General features: G+C 31.3%; 1 protein-coding gene across 7 annotated transcripts in view; it reads left to right on the plus strand.

The window, feature by feature from the left end:
* The window catches only part of LOC126743388 (uncharacterized), a 347,135-nt gene that overhangs the window by 79,799 nt on the left and 246,470 nt on the right, over nucleotides 1-20,866 (plus strand). For all 7 annotated transcript variants that reach the window (XM_050450456.1, XM_050450452.1, XM_050450450.1 and 4 more), the window contains exon 3: nucleotides 10,986-11,055. In XM_050450456.1, coding sequence (XP_050306413.1) covers nucleotides 10,986-11,055 — 70 coding nt within the window. The remainder of the gene's footprint in view (nucleotides 1-10,985; nucleotides 11,056-20,866) is intronic.

Here is a 20,866-nt window from a genome sequence, read left to right on the forward strand (position 1 = left end):
TTACTGGGACGGTGCATAAACATGTGTTGCATGTTATCTAACAAAGTGGTGATATCCATTGTTAGGTGAGCTGGCTTTGAATGGAACCAAGACAAAGCCCGACCTTTTAGTTTAGAGCTAATTAAAACTCTTACAGCGTTATCATCCAACTGATAAGATGCCCGCAGAAGTTGTACCTGCTGCTCCCATTTTCCAAAATCATTGGAGCCATCAAAATCACTCAATAAATCGCCCATTGCTCGAATACTGATTGTACTGCTAGCTGCGGAGCTGCTTCTGCTATCAGACCTCTCTGGCGTCGTACGAGAATTTAACAACTCTTGTTCTCGTCGTAGAAGTTCAATTTCCCTTCTCGCCAATTCTTGCTCACGTTTCAACATTTCTAGTTCATGTTGAGCCAATCTAGACGCAGCAACATCGACCTGTCTTTGATGTCTTTCGCTGACCAAATCTTCCCAAATGCTTTCGGACACTTTGTCCAGCCTGTCTATAAGTTCAGCCTTACTGCCGGTTACTGGTAAATTACGGAGCTTCAAAAACTCCTTCAACTCATTTACCGTAAAATCTTGCGCCGACATTTTTCTTCAACTCCACTTGAGGTGACGACTTAGGAAAAACAAACGCAACCAATACGCACCAATGCTTGGTGCGTATTGGTTGTTGGCAGTTTTGTTTATTTTCCCAACACAACTGACGTCACTACTTCACCGAATGAAAAAGAAATGCCAATCGCCAACATAAACAAAACTTGTCACATAACCGCGGCGAACCGCGTACACTACTAAAATTGCCACCTTTCTTTTTTTTACATCTCACTTCTGAAGTTTGTAGGGCATTTTGGGTAAATCTCTCAGTCAATTAAAACAATAAATTTTCGTCAGAATGGTTTATTTAAAATTAAATGAGAGATATATATATAAAGCGGATGACAAATTAAAGTAGGTATAATAACTTGCGGACCGAATAGACGGTTTTAAAATTATTTTAACTACCAACTATAGCGAAATACAAAGAACAAATAAACTCAATATTTCCAATTAAAACGGTCGAGACGATCTTCTCTCAAAGCTCAGCCGGGATGTTGACGCCTTGGCATTTTCCGCGAACACCGACAAGCACATAACGATAACAACTCTAAGAAAAACATTCGGACTTCATAATTTAAATCGTTGTTGCCAAATTGCCTACAATAATAATAATAATAATAATATCTGCACCGACATATGACATTATGATACATACACATATGACACTATGTGGCAAAAATTATTCATCAAGAACTGGCAAAATTTTATCATCTAATTGGCGAAACTTGCCTCTATTACCAGTACAAACCAGAAACTGTACTTGAAAATGACGACTTTCGCCCAGTAGCGGCTCGTCAGGGGACGCGGGTAAAGCGCCGCTTCACCACAAATTTTAAAAAATTTAAGAGTTTTAAAATCGGCATCTTTACGTTTACAATTTAGTTTGTTTTATATTTTATAACAAATTAATTCTTTATTTTATCTGATTTATCAAAATTAGTGTAATCCTATAAAGAATATATTTGTAAAAGTATTTGGAAACCCGAGCGCGCTAAACATATTCTCATAAGAGCAGCGGCGACCGCCACCGCATGTGTCAACGCAGCACAATTAGCAGAAACAATAATCCGATGCAACACCTCCCCCCGCGCTTACGACGGTTGCTATGACAACGGACGGACAAACACGCGGGGTAATTTACCGAACGACGCGGCGTATGCATGCCGCTGCCAGCAAGGTTCTTATTCTATTGACTTAGTTCTTGTTTATGGGAACTAAATTCCATGGCGTTCGGGAATTTTTTTTATAAAATGTTGCCGTTATATGACCCAATTTGCATAATAAAATTTTGTTTTTGCTGCTTATGGTATATTTTGGGTTTTGCGCCTCACCTCTTCCTAAAGTCACCAGCCGCCACTGCTTTCGCCTCTACTGGGACAGAACTGTTTTGACCGATAGGACGCTTCAAACATCAGATATAGTCTTAATAAACAAAGCCCAAAAGAAAACCTTTCTAATTGACATAGCAGTGACAAATACCAATAATGTCCTAGAAACAACACACACTAAACTTGCTTAATACGCAGATCTAGCTCACGAAATAAAACAACAATGGAGGCAAGATAATGTATATATACTCTCTCTAGTTATTTCATCCACAGGAATTGTCCCTTTAACACTGTCCAAATACCTTAACACATTGGGTCTTTCCTCCTGGACGATTGTCACTATACAGAAATCTGTTATACTGAATACATGCAACAAATGTTCGAAAGTTCCTAAATCTACCATAGCAAAATTCATCTTGCCTTCAGGCCGATGAAATTGACAACACCGCTATCAGCGAGCGAAAATAGAATAATAATAATAATAATCATAATAATAATAATAATAATAATAATAATAATAATAATAATAATAATAATAATAATAATAATAATAATAATAATAATAATAATAATAATAATAATAATAATAATAATAATAATAATAATAATAATAATCAAAAAGGCGAGGTTCAGTTTGCCAGATTATAAATCTGGTGTTCAACTAAACTGCTTATTACTTTCGATTTTAAATAAACGCATATATTGTAATAAAAAATTATTATATATACCTATAGGTTATTGGACTAGCTGCATTATATAAGTTAAGTGAGATCTGTTTCTGTGCTCCAAAACTTTACATAGAGTTTTTATTGAATTTAAATTTTGATGCAGATTTTACTCGGGAAGATATTTTGTACGCAGATATGTGTTCAAAAGTTATTAGAATATGCTTATTTGAAAAATACTTTATAACATATGCCTTGCCATTCAATATTTAACTGTAATGTTTAAACAATAACTTGGTTTACTTATTAACAAAATACCTCAGATAAAATTTGAATATCTAAAGTGAATTAAAATTTAATAAAAAATTGATATTCTAAGTAAATACAAAATATTCATAATAATATTGGGTAATAAAAAAAAATGATGATGAAAGCATCAAGTTTAATATTTTTCTTACTATAAAAAGCATTTTTCACTAATTTACAAATGATATTATAACGTTATTCAGAAACACACTTCTTGTGGAATACACTACTTCTCCAGGAAGACTCTTTTTATTAACAACGTTAAAACTTCCACTTGACTCTCGTTGCCTGTCATTTATTGTCTTCATGGGTTAAGAACAAAACTGATTAAGATATCACAAAACGCGGTACCTTTTAAATCCCATGGTAAAATTAAAAAAAAAAACATTCAGAAATACTTAGAAGTTTCTAAATTATTTTTTACAATGGAGACCAATTATCTTAAGAGAATACTGATAGTCAAAGCAAGCAAGTATATTTATGGGTATTATACAATTCTTTTTACTTATAATTTTATTTTATAGGTGACACGTTTTTGGTAGCTTTATTTTGTATTTTACCATTTTATACTGTATCTGCTAACTACTTGTTTTAGCAGCTTCGATGTAGAAGAAAAAGAAACGACCACGTCTAAGCAGAATAGAACGAAACCCGCTACTCAAAGTTGGAGAAATCTCAGAGCTGTTATGGCATACTATCATTCACTACGAAAAATTAAGAGGTTTTTAAAATATATTTGATTTATACTAATATTGTACTGTCGATATGTGTGTAATTTTTGGTTTATATTGAATAAGTGCCAGCTATTTAATAAAAACTTGCTTTATTTTATATGTGTAAAAGTAGGGTTAAAATAATTAGTAAATATTCACATTTAAGATATTTTTACTAATTCAAAATACGTCCATGTTGCCTACTTTCCCTTTATTTTCCACACTACCGTAATTTTAAAATATTCAGCGTAAATACTGTTTGATTTGAAAAAAATAGGTTTATTGTTTTTTTTTCACGTAAACCCTATTAAAGTAAAATTAGATCTCAACATAATTCCAATATCGTTTTATATCATGGTGGGCAGTTTACAAATCAACTTTATCTGTATTGCATTAATTATAAAAGATCTTATAAATGACAGTTAAATATTTAGATAAAAAATGTCTAATAGGTTGTAGTTGTAAAAGGTTGATGAAAATATGTATGTGTAGACATATCTTTATCTCGTAGTCTCAGGTATAGTAAAGTCAACAGAGAAGCAGGGATTTAGCGGAAAATTTATATTTTTATTGAGATAATTTCACTAAAACTCTGTATTTGGTTTACTGAAGGTATAGTCATCAAACGAAGCAAGTTTTTTAAATAGAGTGTCGTACGATAATTTCGATTTGCTGAACTAATTTTAAATGGGACACATTTTTACGTATATTTTTACGTATTTCGATAAAAAATAATATTCTAAAAACAATAATACTGTATTTTCCATTTTAAAATAGGGTGCCATTAATGCGTTGAAAGTTTCAATCAGGGAAAAATAGTTTTTGTTACATTTAATGACTTAAATCTTTCACACGCCTATTTAAAATGTCTAAACCATTAATTTTGGCATTTACTTATTTTTTTTAAAAAGCACATTATTGGGAACAACCACTTTTAAAATGCGTCTTCTTTTTTCGAATAATTTGATATAATTATTTTTTAAATCGGTTGATAAATGTTATGAACATGTTATGTTAAAATAATTTGTAAACCTCATATTTTTTCTGTTTGTTTACCGTTTATGTGTACCTATGTTATGTTAGGTTAATGTTAAATAAAATATGTCGTACTAAAATACCGAAAAAAATATTGCATTAAGAAATTTGTTCTTTTCTTCTCAAATAGTAATATGACGTTTGACAAAATATGATTTGTTATGTCAGTTGAAAAAAATAGGCAGGCATGTCATTACAATGCTTCCTGTTTGCTCATTTTTGTAAATTAGTTTTTTTCTTCTTATGGGCTTATTTATCAACCGATTTAAAAAAATAATCATACCAAATTATTAGGAAAAAGAAACCTCATTTAAAAAGTAGTTGTTCCCAATAATGTGCTATTTAAAAAAATTAAGTAAATGCCAAAATTATTGGTTTGGATATTTTAAATAGGCGTGTAAAACATTTCAGTCATAAAATGAAAAGAAAACTATTTTTTCATGATTACTTGATTAAAAATTAAAACTTTCAACTCATTCCTGCACCCTATTATAAAATTTAAAAAAACGATTTTTTCTATGAATACAAAAAAAAAGGTAGCAAACATATTACCATTGGTTTTAGAACATTATTTTTTATCGAAATACGTAATAATGTACCAAGTGTCCCATTAAAAATAAGAAAGTTAGTTTCACTTCGTGTTAAGCCGGAAATGGTAGAAAATAATAGAATATGTCAAAAGATACTCTTCTAACTATTCTATCAATATACTAAATTTCATTTATTTATCTTGAAAAGTAAAAAAGTTATTAAGTTTTTCCTTTCTTCTGTGTCACCCGATATACTCTACATTCTAGCTTAGATCTATGGTTTTCAATAATGTACTGTAATCGATGCGAAAAAAACAAATAAAGTTTCGAGAACAAAATATTATTTTAATAAATAAAGAAATACTACAACTAGCGCTTAGAAACCGACGGATAATAATACCGCAAATCGACTGCCTAAACCTTCCAAAAAACCTGGACAAGAAGACGTGATGCCACTTTCTTTTTCTGGGTAGTTTATGATAGGGTGCATCGTTATCTTATCGGTTCTCTGAAGACCCTTTTGTAATCTGTTTGGGCTTGTTTACTTTTGTCAGGGCCCAAGATGGCCATTAGGTAGGATTAAAAACGGGCTGGCACCATCTGTGTAATAGGTTAGAGACGGCCTTCCTGACTACACTTCACGACCTCGTGAAGCTAGATTCACTAAAAAAAACTTAATTAGTTACTTATATTATAAACAAATTCAGAAGACGAAACACAGTTTTCGTCTACTGATGGTTGCTACTGATATCGTCTTCATCATCAGTAACTGTTGTAACAAAAGGTTTCATTCTATCTGAAGGACATATGCCCGTATAAGCAGTCCTACAACGTTTTGATCCTTGTAATTCGTTCACTACATAGCGATCATTATCAAGGACTGTTTGATAGGACTGGTTGAAGGAGGTTTTTCCAACGTGATCGATAACCAAAGAAAACCACGTAAGGCGATTTTCCTGTTATGGAATTAACTGTAGAGTTAATTCCCCACTTAACTTTATTTATAACCTTATCCCAACGGGATTCATCCTCAATAGAAGCTGTCAGAGCCGAGAGGATTTAGCGATTCATTCTCTCCAACTGCCCATTAGCTCTAGATGTAGCTATATTACATAGAACGCGCTTAATACCTAACGAAATACAAAAGTCCGAATAACTTTTGCTCGTAAACGCCGTTCCTCGGTCACAAATTATTCTTCTTGGAACACCAAACAATTATGTTTTCCAAAAAACGTAACACTGGGAAAGTTTTGGTGCTAGGAACTGCTTTTAAAAAGACAAACTTCGTAAATGCGTCGACGACGACTATCAAATAGGCACTTTTTCTTTTACTCGTAACAAACGGTCCAAGATGCTCAATGTGTATTGTGTCCATTGGTATACTCAGTTTTTCTATTGGGTTAAGTCTTCCAGGACGTTTCCCAGATGGCATTTTATTATACAAACATCCTAAGCATAAGCGAATGTAGTTTTTAACGTAAGTTCTCATTTGTGGAAACCAATACCGTGTACTTATGGCTCCTAAAGTTTTATCCACTGCAAAGTGACCTGCTCCATCATGATAATAAGTTACTATAGTTCGTCTTGATGAATTTGGTACGACCCATCTTTGTCCTCCATCTGTTATCCTATATAGCCGATTGTCTTTTAAACAGTAATTCTTGCGAATTTCGTTATCTTTATTACTGTTCGACGTTTTTCCTGACAACGTATCTATCAAATGGCGACAACGGTCATTTTGAAGCTGTACAGATAATATTCAATCTTCTTCAGAGACATTAACATTTAAAACGTCAATGTTCTGTATTGGACCTCTACTCAAAGCGTTCACGTGTACCATTTTAGTACCCGCACGATATTTAATATCAAAGTCGAATTCTTGCATCCTAAGCCATCATCTTGCAATACGTGGAATTAAATCTCTTTTCATTAATGTGTGACGTAGTGAATTACAGTCCGTAACAACTTTAAATTTATTACCTAAAAGGTATATTCTAAACTTTTTTAATGCCTCAACTAATGACAACGTTTCCAACTTATAGGAATGATATTTCTGTTCATCCTGGGTTATAGCACGACTAAAGTATTGAATAGGTTTTAAGCTACTATCCTGTTGCTGTTGAAACAATATCGCTCCCAAACCAATCTTACTAGCATCACAATGAACTTCGGTTTCTGCTTTTCTATTATAAATAGCTAAAATAGGTCTCTCTACAAGGCACCTTTTTAAATCTTTAAATGCAGATTGATGTACGACGTTCCACGTAAACACTGAGTTTTTCTTAGTAAGACTAGAAATTGGTCTGGCAATTGAAGCAAATCCTTTAATAAACTTCCTGATAGCTAAATAGCTAGCTAAACCTAGAAATCTCCTAACATCGTGGACATTTTTGGGTATTGGAAACTTAGCTACGGCTTTTATTTTGTCTGCGCCAGGACGAATACCTAAACGAGATACTTCATGCCCTAAATACTCAATATTTTCCTGAAGAAAATGGCATTTATTTACTCTAAGCGTTATACCAGCTTCTCTAAAAATACTGAGGACATCCTTTAACTTGCAAAAACCATCTGGTATTGATACAGACGGAATTAATAAGTCGTCTAAATATGCCATTGCCGTTTCAAACCTTAAAGATCCTAAAACTTGATTTATAGCCCTTTGAAAAACGGCAGGAGCATTTACCAGTCCGAATGGCATTTGTAAAAACTCATAATGACCATTTGGTGCTATAACTATGTGCTACACACTTAATAGTAAGAGTAACAATATTGCTTTTAACTAAATTATTTTTTACAAAGCTTCCGTGTTTTTTGGATTCATAAATTAAAAAATTGTAATAACTAATTTCTGTATAGACAACTAACTAATTTCTGTATAGATTCATAGGTCTTTTGCTCATAAACTAGCCCTGAAAATTTGTTGGGTTGATTAAGATGTTCTTCTAATCTTGTTTCAAGTTTGGTTATTGTTTTATAGATTGATAGCTGTCTAATTTTTGACAATGGCATATTTTATTTTATTAAAAAGTAGCATAGTAATGCGAAATCTGCAAGGCTCTATCTCCTAGCAACCGAGATAACCAACAAACGTGTCCAAATTTGGACACACTGTAAATCCACCTATATTGGGAAAACAATACGAAAATTTGAAACAAGAATAAAAGAATATTTTAATCAATCCAACAAATTTTCTTTTGGTTTGCATATAGCTATAGTGTAATGGGCATAGTTTTCTTTGTGCAGATACTGATAAAATTATTCATTAATTTAAAAATAACAATCATCAAAAAAAATTTAAGTGTATAACGATATAATTAAATTGATGTAATTAAATTGATTTCAGTAATTCGAATTTTCTATGATACACTCATTACTTACTACCATTTTTTTGGCTAATGAATGAAAACATTGTAGACATTCGCATCTAAGACATACGTTCTAATTAGTGCATAAGTTTTTTTTTAATGAGATGATTGTAGACCTATTGACCAAATTTAAAAAACAAAACCACACAATTTAGATCACTAAAAGACATATAACAACTTTCAACATGTACATAGGTAATCAGTACAGTAATTATCAAAAATATTTATATTCTTAACCTCTACGTGAGAAGTAAATCACCAAAGTAAGCCATCTGGTAAAAATAGTACAGAACCTATATAGCACAAACTTGTAGTTGCTTTAATCTTAAAATTTTACATAGGTCATATACTCGCTCCTATCTATATCCTATCGAAAACCGACCAAATCATTTATGCTTAGAGCGTATTTTTACCTTGAGAACTAGTCATTTATAATGAAAAAACGGGTTGTTAAGAACTCAAATAAAAATAAAATATTTATATAAAAAATAGAAGTAAAGTCTTAGATGGAACGTTATCTATAAGAATATGTTTTTAAAAAGACTGGCGCTTATTCAATTATGTATGTACATTATATACTCTAATTCAAATATTTTTTTAGATATATGTACGGTAAAAGTTTTTCAGCATTTATAATGGGTTTGCATTAGTTCTTTATAGCCTCTTTATTAACTATTACTTTTGTTAATAGTAAATTAGGAGTTTGATGTAAAAAATGTACTCAAAAAATATTAGTTTTATTTGAATATAAAACTTTTTTGTCAAACTCTTAGTTTATAATAAATAACCCTTTTCTGTATAGTTAGTTCAACAACTATTTTTCTTGTATCATTTTTTTAGTAGTATGTAGTAGACAACTGACTTATTCACTACATAACTAAATGTTATGTACCTTAAAAATTTATCGTGTTAGATTCTTGATTTAATATATGTTTATGCTAGACTACTTTAAACTAAATAGAAGTTTTTTCCTTAAATATATATTATATATTATATTATAATATATATAACTATATATTATATTTTTAGAACTTATTTTTTAAATTAATAGATATTTTTGTTTGGGAAAGGATGTATTTTAAGGTTATTTTTTGTCTTTTTATCCAACCTAAACTAAATCATGCTTTACTAATAAACCTATTTTTGAGAACGTAGTCTTACAACAGTAGTACCTGATAGTCAATTACAGCATACAACTGACGAAATTCAATAGCAGAACTTTAAAAAAAAATTAAAAATTATCATTGTTTATAGACAATTTAATAAATACATTATAATATTTATTAAATTATTATTGGCTAATAAAATATATAAGTGCAATGATTATGTAAATTGCTTTTAAAGTCAAACCTGCATGAGCAAGATCTTTTATATAAGGTCAAAATGGATTTTTTTTAAATCTTATTAAGAAGTGCACTAGAAACACCTTAAGTGCATTAAAACCTGTGTTTACTACACCGACGAGACAAAATGTTAAGTTAATTAGTAGGTATTTTTGACAACATAATTTTTTAAATTTCGTTTTAGTACTCGATGGAAATAGTTTTTTGACCGTAATTTAATACTATTTAAAAAAAGTATATGTAGTCACAGTCATAGTTAGTTCCATAATTCAAATTAATATTTTAATGGTAATTTAAAAACTTTCGGCTTATGCTAATTTTTCTATTTAGTTTAATATTAAATCATAGACAGTATTTTGCATGTTTAATATAGTAGTCAGTAATTGTTCTTTAGAAATCTTTACCAATTCTTGTAAAGGGACTTTCACATATTATTTGCACTTTTTTTACATTACATTTTTTTTTAATTTCACATCAAAAAAATTTGCACTAAACCTTTACTTGTTTGGTACTTGTTTTTCACAGTACTCTTACTATTAGTTCTTAAAGACTATTATTTCAGTTCTACAGCATTGAAGTGTTAAATAGTTAGTCATTTGTGTTAGTTCACTAATTTAAAAGATTTTTAAGTAGTGTTTTATATAATATGAATATACTTTGTTAAGTAACTATATTCAAGAAATGAAAATACAGAGTGTTTAATGAATACTCTAATATATAAATAAACATTATTGTACAACATTGTCATTTTATCCTAATGGTATTCTTACATATTTTTAAAAATTTATTTATTTTTTACAAATTTGTAGATATAAATTGTAAAATTAAGAAGCTGATATTTCACAAAAATCGTTATTTTATATACTACAAGTTTTAAAGCAAATTATGTATGTAATATTCCCAATTATCCTGTTGTAAAAGTTGTTGTTTTACTAATGCTTTCACGATCAATAATAATTTTGCAAAATTCGTTACATTACTCTTTCTATTTGTACTCAAATATGTATCATAAATATCTTTATTTTTATTTTGTATTATCTAGAAATGTGCACTGTAAAAAGAAATTTTGTAAATATTAAAATTCTGCATCACACAAACTTTTACTTTCAGGACGAAATCGAACCAGCGATGGATGAAACTTAGGACTACTGTGCAAATATCATCAGCAATATCAGCAAAAGTAAGTTTTTCTTATTTAATATTAATGAATTAATCCGTATGGTACTTCGGGTAGCTTCAAATATCCCAAAAAAATTTATTTTAATATGCAATTAAATAAGTATGGAAAAATTAATGAAGCAAAAAAAAATCAACACATTACAAATATCTTCTATTTTATTACCTTGAGTTTTCACCCTTTTTGATATCGAATTGTCATTGCCATAGAAGAACCTTTGGTGTATCACTGAAATCACAAAACAGTTTTACCACTGACCCTAACTGTATTTTATTCTCGACAAGTGTTTCGTCTTCGGGAGGATATTAAAGCTGTTTTTCCAATTTAAAATTTTTTGCATGCTGCATACTTTTCAAGACACCCAAAAAAAAGCAAACTTTTTTTTCTCTGTCCTTCCGAACACACAAAACATTCACGTAATGTTATTGCAAATTAATGACGAAATCGCATTTAAAACCATGTATATAACGTGCATGCATTTTCGTATTAGTCCATAGCGCAGTTTACACGTGCTGCTAATACTCCAGACAGATATTGACATTTATATACAGGCTGCTTTCAAAGTTGAATTATTTATTTTAACACCTTGTTGAACTCGTCAAAAGAAAATATACTAAAAGCCTATCTAAAAGTGGCATAAGAGTTACTTCTCTAAAAACTATAATCATTTATCTTTAAGTTAAATGATTACAGTTTTTATCAAAATTATCCCTATTTATTCTATTAACACACAATTACGCTCGGCGAATCTATGACTCTTTCCAAGCTTCGAAAATAAAATTCTGATGTATACAAATTAATCACAAGAATTTGGGGCTCTTGAAGTTCTTCCGGAGTACTTACTAATACTCACAATAAACCAACTCTTTTAAATAGCCCCACTGAAAAAAATAGAACAAAAATCGCCGTTTTGGGTCCGTTTTTGCGGTTTAAAGACCGCTACATTCCTGGAATCCTGGAGAAAATCGCAGAACGCTTCAAAAAACAAAAATCGCCTGAAGTATCTGCAGTCTATCTGAGTGATCACACACAATTTAAAAACAGCTATGTTTAAGTCCTAAGAATACAAAAATCATTTCCTTTAGGAAAAAATAGGCAATAGGTTGAAAATTTTGGCAAGAACCTTACTATCTCCCTTTTATCCAATCTTTTAATCTTATTTATTTATTAGGTACTTTTTATTTTTTTATTGCATTTTACTATTTTATTTCCAATATATTTGATATTAATTTTTTGTAAAAAAAATTCGAAAAATTCCTATATCCATTTTTTTTTTCAATTTTACAAAGTTTTACTTCACTAGCATCAGTCTGAACGCAATATTCAAAACCTTCGTGGGGATGATATAAGAGTTCATCGTTGGTTGACATTTGTTGTAATTTTAAAAAAGAAATTTCTTGTTCTTCTTTCCAGTTTCACTTAGAGGACTTACGTAATAACTGCATAAATGATTTTGCCAGTGTAGAAAATTGAGCGCAAAATGCTTTATCGAAATTACAGAATTACAGAGTCCTAAAAAGGCCTGTACCTCTTTTTTATTATTTGGTCGCGGAAAAAATTTGATTGCCTCAATTCGCAATTTATCTGGCTTTATTCCTTCGGTGGTTAAAGTATACCCCAAAAACGATAAACATTCCGGTACAAAAGAACATTACTTTTGAAATCGCTTTTGAAAAGGACATTATGGCAGTACAAATACCAAAAGGTAAGATGGTAAACACGTAGGTTTTATTTCCTACTAAAAATCCAGTATATTTTTTACTATTTTCAGATAAAGGAATTTGCCAATAACCCGCCGATAAATCCAAAGAAGTTTTAAATTTCGTGCTAAAAAACAATTTTAAAATTTCATCTATAGGATGCGGCATTGCATAATCCTTCACCATACGTGTATTCAAATGGCGAGCATCCAAGCATACTCGGACATTCCCGTCAGACTTGACTGTGCACAGCAGCGGACTCACGTAAGCAGTACCGGCCCTCTCAATAATACCCCAGCTTACTATTTTATCGATTTTATGAAAATTTGCTTCTCCACTTCTCCCCAGAGGTTGTAATGGTTCTGTCGTATTCCTCTCTTCGATTAAAAAGCTCCTAGATCTATCCATGTTTGATGGTCTTTGAGATCTTAAGTTCCTCGGTGAATGAACTACTGGAGGTCGGGAATACCCATAAACATGTATTCTTTGTCCCAGTTGGGCATCCAAGTTGTAATAGGATTTTTAGTTCCGGGGGTTCGTAGGCCAAAGAAACCTTTAATGTCGGGAAATCTCAATTTATTCACCTCAGTTATGGGTTTAGTTTTTACACCTTCCACTAATAAAATAGATAATATAAATTGCCAGCCAAGAAACAGGACAGTTGTAACCTTACCTTTTACTAATACAAGTACTGACCCGGATTAAAACCTTTTAACGGAGTCAAAGGCATCAACGCTTTTTTATTAAATGTTTAAATTAAATAATTAATTAATTAATATGTTAAAATTAAATTTTTAAATACCTGCAAGTCTCGCCAGTATGCAGACGATGTTCAACTTAAGCACTCTTTTTCCTTTTGTGAGCTGAATGATGCCATAAGGTACCTTAATGTTGACCTAGATACAATAATTGTTCAGGTGTAACGCTTTCATAAACTAGCTCTTAATAGTACTAAATCAAAACTATTATTTTTCGGCATGCCTAACTTACAGAATATAAACTTTAATATAACCGTTGACGGAAATATTTTGAAGCATTCTAGTTGCGAGCAAAACTTAGGTATAATTCTAGATAATCAACTTAATTTTAAAAATCATGTCAATGACTTTTTATCAACCACTATTAAACTAAAACTTACTGACTCTTTAGTCTTATCCTTTTTAAATTACGGAAATATACTATTTTGGCCAACCCTTGCTTAAAGAGAGATATCAAGTTTACAGAAACTCCAAAATGCTTGCCTTAAGTTTTGTTATGACGAAAGGAAATTTGACCACATTACACCACTATTTCTGCCATCTCGGTGGCTAAACTTGGATGCAAGAACAATTTACAATAAATATGGCTATACTGGTTGTATAACGTTATCCACACCAGACTTCCTAGATACTTGTATAACAAGTTAGCTAGTAATATTAGCATATATAGTATACATAGTATAATACGTCACTCTAAAACCCCATGTTACCATAACATAAAACTTCAAATTTCAAGACTCCTTTTATAACGTAGTTAAAATTTATAATACACTGCCTAATAACCTCAAACCTAAACTATTGGTTGCCTCGTTCAGAAAAGCGGTCAAACTCAAGTATACTACTAATATTGCTATTTTCAATTTATAATCTCACCATACCTTGATATAAATTTGTATATAAATTTATTGCTGACGGCGCTTCTGCGAAAATGTTTAAAACATCCTCCGCGGCACGCCTCTGCAAGGTAGTGTCCAAGGAACCTGATACTAAAATTAAGTCGCTCTCACTTCGGATCGTAGCTCAGAAGTAAGTCAGATGGATAAAGGCTATTCTTTCACGGTGCTGTATATCTTCCCACTTGTAACATATACGCTGGCTGGCCTGGCCAGACCAGTTATTTTATTGGTTGTTTTAACAAGACTGAAATATAAATGCAGGCCTACACTGATGACCTTGTAATGCTTCACCGAGAAAAAACACCGCCACAATGTAGGGCCCTACGTGTAGAGATATATGAACTTACACACCAGTAGTTGCATCTCTGTGAGGCATGCAGTTAGTCAAAAACTATTTGGTTTTTGGGAATCTTAACCTTTTAGAAGATGCTAGACCCTGCTGCTATGATCTAGCAGACTTCAGGATTAAGAAAGCTACCTGCGCGGTTTTGACCTGCTGGAAGGCTTTTTGTAGCACCTAGGGTCTGTCCCCTAAGATCCTTCACCGAATAAACTCATTTCACAACTTTTTCTTACTTAAAAGGCTATCGTTTGGTGGCTCCGTACGGAAAAGAAAAAATTCGGGCTCAACTAGATAGAGCCAATGCCTTGCATGCCTAAAAATAACAAATTCCATGCAAACGACCCCAACTAGACCGCTTGAGATTCTGTTAAGCCTTCCGCTCTAGGATCTTGTTAACCTCCAACCTAGCTGCCGTTAGTGTTGGGAGGAGGCTAAAACTGCAGACTACGTAATCGGAACGTGTCCACGACTTACGCACCCAAGGTTAAATATAGTGGTCAAATAAGTGATTTGCACACCATATTAATCACCACTTAAAGAATATTATTAGATTTTCGGTCGGAAAAGTGTTTGAATAATTGTAAGCAGCAAAGAGGCACAAAAATATAGGTAAGATTATTTTATTTCATTTCATTTCATTTCATTTCATTTCATTTCATTTCATTTCATTTCATTTCATTTCATTTCATTTCATTTCATTTCATTTCATTTCATTTCATTTCATTTCATTTCATTTCATTTCATTTCATTTCATTTCATTTCATTTCATTTCATTTCATTTCATTTCATTTCATTTCATTTTATTTATCCTAATAACGGAGGTAGATTAAACTACTGAAACATTGGTTCAAAATAGATCTTTTCATTCAATAAATAGGTTTTTACCCCTTTTCAATTTTAATAAAAAATAAAATTAAGTAGGATAATGAAAAGAAGAAACGAGCGTTGTTAAATGAAACCTCAACTCCTGGGTATATAAAAAATATTTTATACCTCAAGTATATTATTGTGTTTAATATTTATTGGAGCGGAATTAAAAACAACGAAAGGTATCGTTAAAGATTTTAGTTTATACTTCTTCTAAACATTGGAATAAGTCTATTTCTTCTTCTTCTCGATCATTTAGCATATAAAATAATATTTTCTAATTGAATTATTTTACTGTGATAAATTATATTTTAAGTATTAAAAGTATTGTATATATCCTTGTATTATCTAATGTCATGTGCCTGAAAAAAAGTTTTCTGTATAAATGTTCATTTATAATAATTTTTTTGACTTAAGTCCAACATATTGAATTCGCCCTGATTGCATCCTCATATTTTGCGAAACGTCGGCAAATTTAAATAGGCTTGGACTTTTATGTTATTGATCCCTAAGCCTAACAATAATCCAAACGATATAATCTTATTTGGATCATTAAATTATAAAAAAAAGTATTTTCTAAATTGATATTGACTGAAATAGTGACGTAATACCCCTCAAAATAAGTAACTAAGTATAAAGTCACAACATTATACATTTAACTTAATAAAAGAACTGTTTAAAATAAATAAATAATCTATTTAATAACCAAGAAATAAGAGAATGTAATAAAAAGTATTTTGTCCACAAGACAAACAAATCGCGTTTGGTTCAGATGTAAACATGTTTGTTTCATAACCTAATTTCTGTCAGTGTCGTTTTAGTTTAGTTTGGTTTAAGTATTTTGTGTTTGTTTCATAACTTTTTCGCGAAGTTTAAATTACAATGGAGTCTGTAGATGGTGAGCACATTGTTGGTGATAGTGACCGGGGTAGCCGAAAGCGACAAATCAATTTAATAGTTAGGGAAAGAAAAAAACAAGTGAGGTGTGAATTTATTTTTTAATACTTATTTCTTTTTGTTACGACTTTATACTATTTTAAGGTATTCAAACCATGATCCCGATTTAGAGCAATTTGATATAGCTTGCAACATTAAAAATAATTCAAATTTAAAATGTCAGCAAGTGAGTCGAGAAGATGTAATTAAACTTCGGGAAGTTTTTTATAGAAAATCCAATAAAACCGTTCCAGATGGAATTTTAGCCAGTTACATTACTTTAGATATACCTAAACGAAAAAGGTGTCGCAAGGCTGATGGAAAACCTCACTCTTTTGCAGTAAAATATTGCATAAGTTCAACTAAAAGTGCTCAAATCCCCACGCTGTTATATACATTTATTTTTATTTTAAAAAATATGGATTTGAAATTTTTTTTACCTATTAAAATTAAATATTTTTTTAGTTTGAATGTTTCACCAATTTTTTTTTAGGTTTTCGTTAAGCAACAAAAATTGCAGGTTTGTCAGAAGTTTATAATGGCTGTTTACAATGTTGGTCAGAGGAGGGTGGATACCATTTGCAGGAAAGTGCAAAGTGGAGAAACAGTTTTAACAGAAAAAAGGAGAGGGGATAGGCGCACTTTTAAGTTTGTGGATAAACTGAATGCTGTAAGATCTTTTATTAGTCAGTTACAAGGAAAGGAAAGCCACTATGGAAGAAAAAATCTCGACGGATTTATGTCTCATCAGAATACAACATTTCTATACTTTGGCAATTATACGGGGTCTCCCAAAAGTATGGACACACCCAAAAATCTTGGGAAATATGGGAGCTAGAAAAAATCTTTAAATACAAAAGTTTTGGGGAATCAATCATATATATATATATAATAAATATATTAACGTACAACGTAAAATTTTCCGCTCTTTCAGAATCCGGTGTCAAAAATAGAGGTTCCCATTTAAAAAAATCGCTTTGACCTTCAAATAATCTTGAAGATCAAGCTCAAGGTCAAGTTTAATGTCATCATCAGATGCACCGATATGTATAGATGTATATATATATATATATATATATATATATATATATATATATATATTTATATATATATATATATATATATATAGTATATATATATATATATATATATAATATATATATATATATATAAAGAGGTTGAAGAGGTGAAGAAATGAGTTCGACCTTCAAATGACCTTGAAAATGAGGTTCAACGTCAAATCCAAGGTCACCGTTGGGTTCCTTGTAAAGACTTACACCTAGGGTATGACCTTTATTTGTTTTCTTTTACCACTGAACTCGCGAGATTTTTAAGAAGTCATTATTTGACATCTATTGGACCTCTCGGGATTACTTCAACCTCATATTTTCATTAACCAATTTTCCGCTCTTTTAAAATCCGTGTCAAAAATAGGGGTTCCCATTTAAAAAAACCGCTTTGACCTTCAAATAACCTTGAAGATCAAGCTCATGGTCAAGTTTAAGATCACCATCAGATGTACCGATTGATTCCCCAAAACTTTTGTATTTAAAGATTTTTTCTAGCGCCCATATTTACCAAGATTTTTGGGCGTGTCCATACTTTTGGGACACCCTATAACAAAAAAGCACCAAACAATCTGAAAGTAAATTATAAATATTTCAGCCGGGTGTTTAGTAAATACTTTATTATAGGATTCTGCCTGAGTCCCGCTCTGATGTCTGTAGCTACAGCGTTAGAACACAAACCAAAATTGGTATGTCTCAAATTGCTACACAAAAACAAAAGTTATCTACTGAAGGAGTGCATCACCATTTCATAAATTAATGAAAGTTGAAGATCCCAATACCATTTCATATTGCTTTGATCTGCAACAAGTTCAGGTATTACCCAAGGTCCCTATTCAGGAGGCATTTTACGCCCAACAGCTGTCAATATACTTTTTTTCATTACCAAACTTAATTGTAAAGACCCAGTATTCTATACGTGGATGGAGCACCAAGCAGGTATAGGGGCGACTGAGTTATCTTCCGCTCTTATCGATTTTTTGAAAAAACTTACATTTCCAGACAATGCGACGAAAATCCGTTTTTTTGCAGATGGGTGTGGAGGACAAAATAAAAATAATCATATTGTGCATGCTTTAATGTTTTGGCTTGAAACGTTTTCATGTGAGCAGATTAGGGACATAGAAATTTTATTTCCAATTAGAGGTCACTCTTATCTCCACGCCGATCGTATCTTTGGACGCATTGAAAAAAGCTTAAGGTCTCATAGTATTATAAAAACTCCAGATCAATATTGGGATATCTACACCAAAGTGGGTATTGTACAAAAACTTGGAACCGCCTGGCATTTACTTGACATAAAAAAACTTTTGCTGCATCTAAAAAAAGTGACTGGCATTCATTCTTGTCGAAGACTTTTGTTGAAGAAAAAAAGTTCCACCCATAATATTTTGCTGAAAACTGAGTTTACTATATCGCAATTTAGATGAGATAAAAAAAGTTTCAATCACTCCTAAAACCACGAGCAAGATTCGATCAAATAGAACTACAGGAATTAGATTTGAGTCATAAAATAAAGGGAAAAAAGTAGATAGTTTAAACAAATTATTGGCATCATTATCTGGAGAAAATTGGAATCAGGATGCAGAATTGGAATGGTTAGTTCCAATTTTAGAAGGCCAGTGTGAGGTTGAAACCAATGTTGAAGAAAGTGAGGACTGTGACTGTAACGATACGGAAGATGTTAATTTCATTTGAGTTTGTTAAAAAATAAAAATACTGCTTAAAGTTTTATGGTTCTTCATTTTTTGGTGGTAATTTTACCCAAAAAGTTTTTTCAAATGACAATCAAAAGGCATTTTGTCCACTATAGACATGCAAACAGCATTTTGTCCATATGTTTTTCTAAAATACCAAAGTTACTTTTGCTTCTTCTAGTCTGCCATTCTAGTATTTAATTATCCTAAATTTTCCTAATTTTTTGGTAAAAGTCCTAACTCGGTAAGTAAGACCGACTCGTAGCACCAGTTTTTGATGTTTCCTGAAAATTTACAATTTTGGACAAACCGCATTTTGCAAGTCTGCTCCTCATATATCTATCATATCATATATATATATATAAATATATATATATATATATATATATTTATATATATATATATGATAGTATTTATATTTTTATATAAATAATATATATATAATATATATATATATATATATATATATATATATATATATATATATATATATATATATGAGGATATGTATTATATATATGTAATATAATAATGTAATGTAATATATATGTAATATATTACACGTTTGGCGAACTCTTACGGTTTAGCAAGTGCTTGGAGATGGGTAGGTTAGCCTCGAATCAAGTATTGGAATTTTACGCGCACACGAAAGATAAAAATGTTGTTTTTTAACGTGCTCATAATCGCAAGTCTAAAAAACAACTTTAATATTGTAACGAAATTCGGGAACACACTTTTATTGTCAACGTCAAAAACAGTAACCTAACTCGCCTTGATTGTCGTTTAATTGTTTCCAAGGTAAAAACTGACTAAACAATTAAAAACTGAATGAATTGTCACGAAGCGCGTCCTTTTTAAAACCCGATGGAACAGTTTCGAAATATTTAGAATTATCTTCATTGTTTTTGCCCAAACAAACCAATAATTTCAGGAGAATATAGCCTCGGAGGATTATTTATGACAGTTCTAAAATTGACAGACCTTTGACTGTCAATTTTAGAACTGTGAAGGCAAATACGATTACAAGTAAATATCTCTGGATGCTGTTTTGATTCCTTTTTAAAACAATGTTTCAATACAGGGTCTTCTCGATAAAGCATCGGCATTTTGGTGATATTCGCCTTTCCTATATTCTATTGTATAGCACCATTCTTAATATTTCTGTAGCTTCTATTCTAAGGCTTAGCTTAAGATTGATTGCCTTTTCTTCGTTATCCCAGCGATTTTCCCTAGCAGCGACCTCAAATTGATTCAAATAGATACTCCATGCTTATTTGCCGTTGAATTTTGGTGGCTTTACTTTCATCATTGTTTGCATTCCAGGATCGGGATGAAGAGGAGTCCGTTTTACTTTTATCTCTAGTTCTTGGATCTTTTTTTGTACTTGCCCCAATTCTTCTTCTACCGTTGTTTCAAAGTTAGTCATTAATTGTTTCTGATTCTTCTCCAGATCTTCTTTAAGTTGTAAAACTCGTTCCTCCTGTTTTCTGTCTCATTCCTCCTGCTCCTTTTTAAGATTATCTTTTATATTAAGTAAGACATCTTTCATG

Source organism: Anthonomus grandis, chromosome 12 (assembly GCF_022605725.1).
Source record: "Anthonomus grandis grandis chromosome 12, icAntGran1.3, whole genome shotgun sequence".
Classification (NCBI taxonomy): Eukaryota; Metazoa; Arthropoda; class Insecta; order Coleoptera; family Curculionidae; genus Anthonomus; species Anthonomus grandis.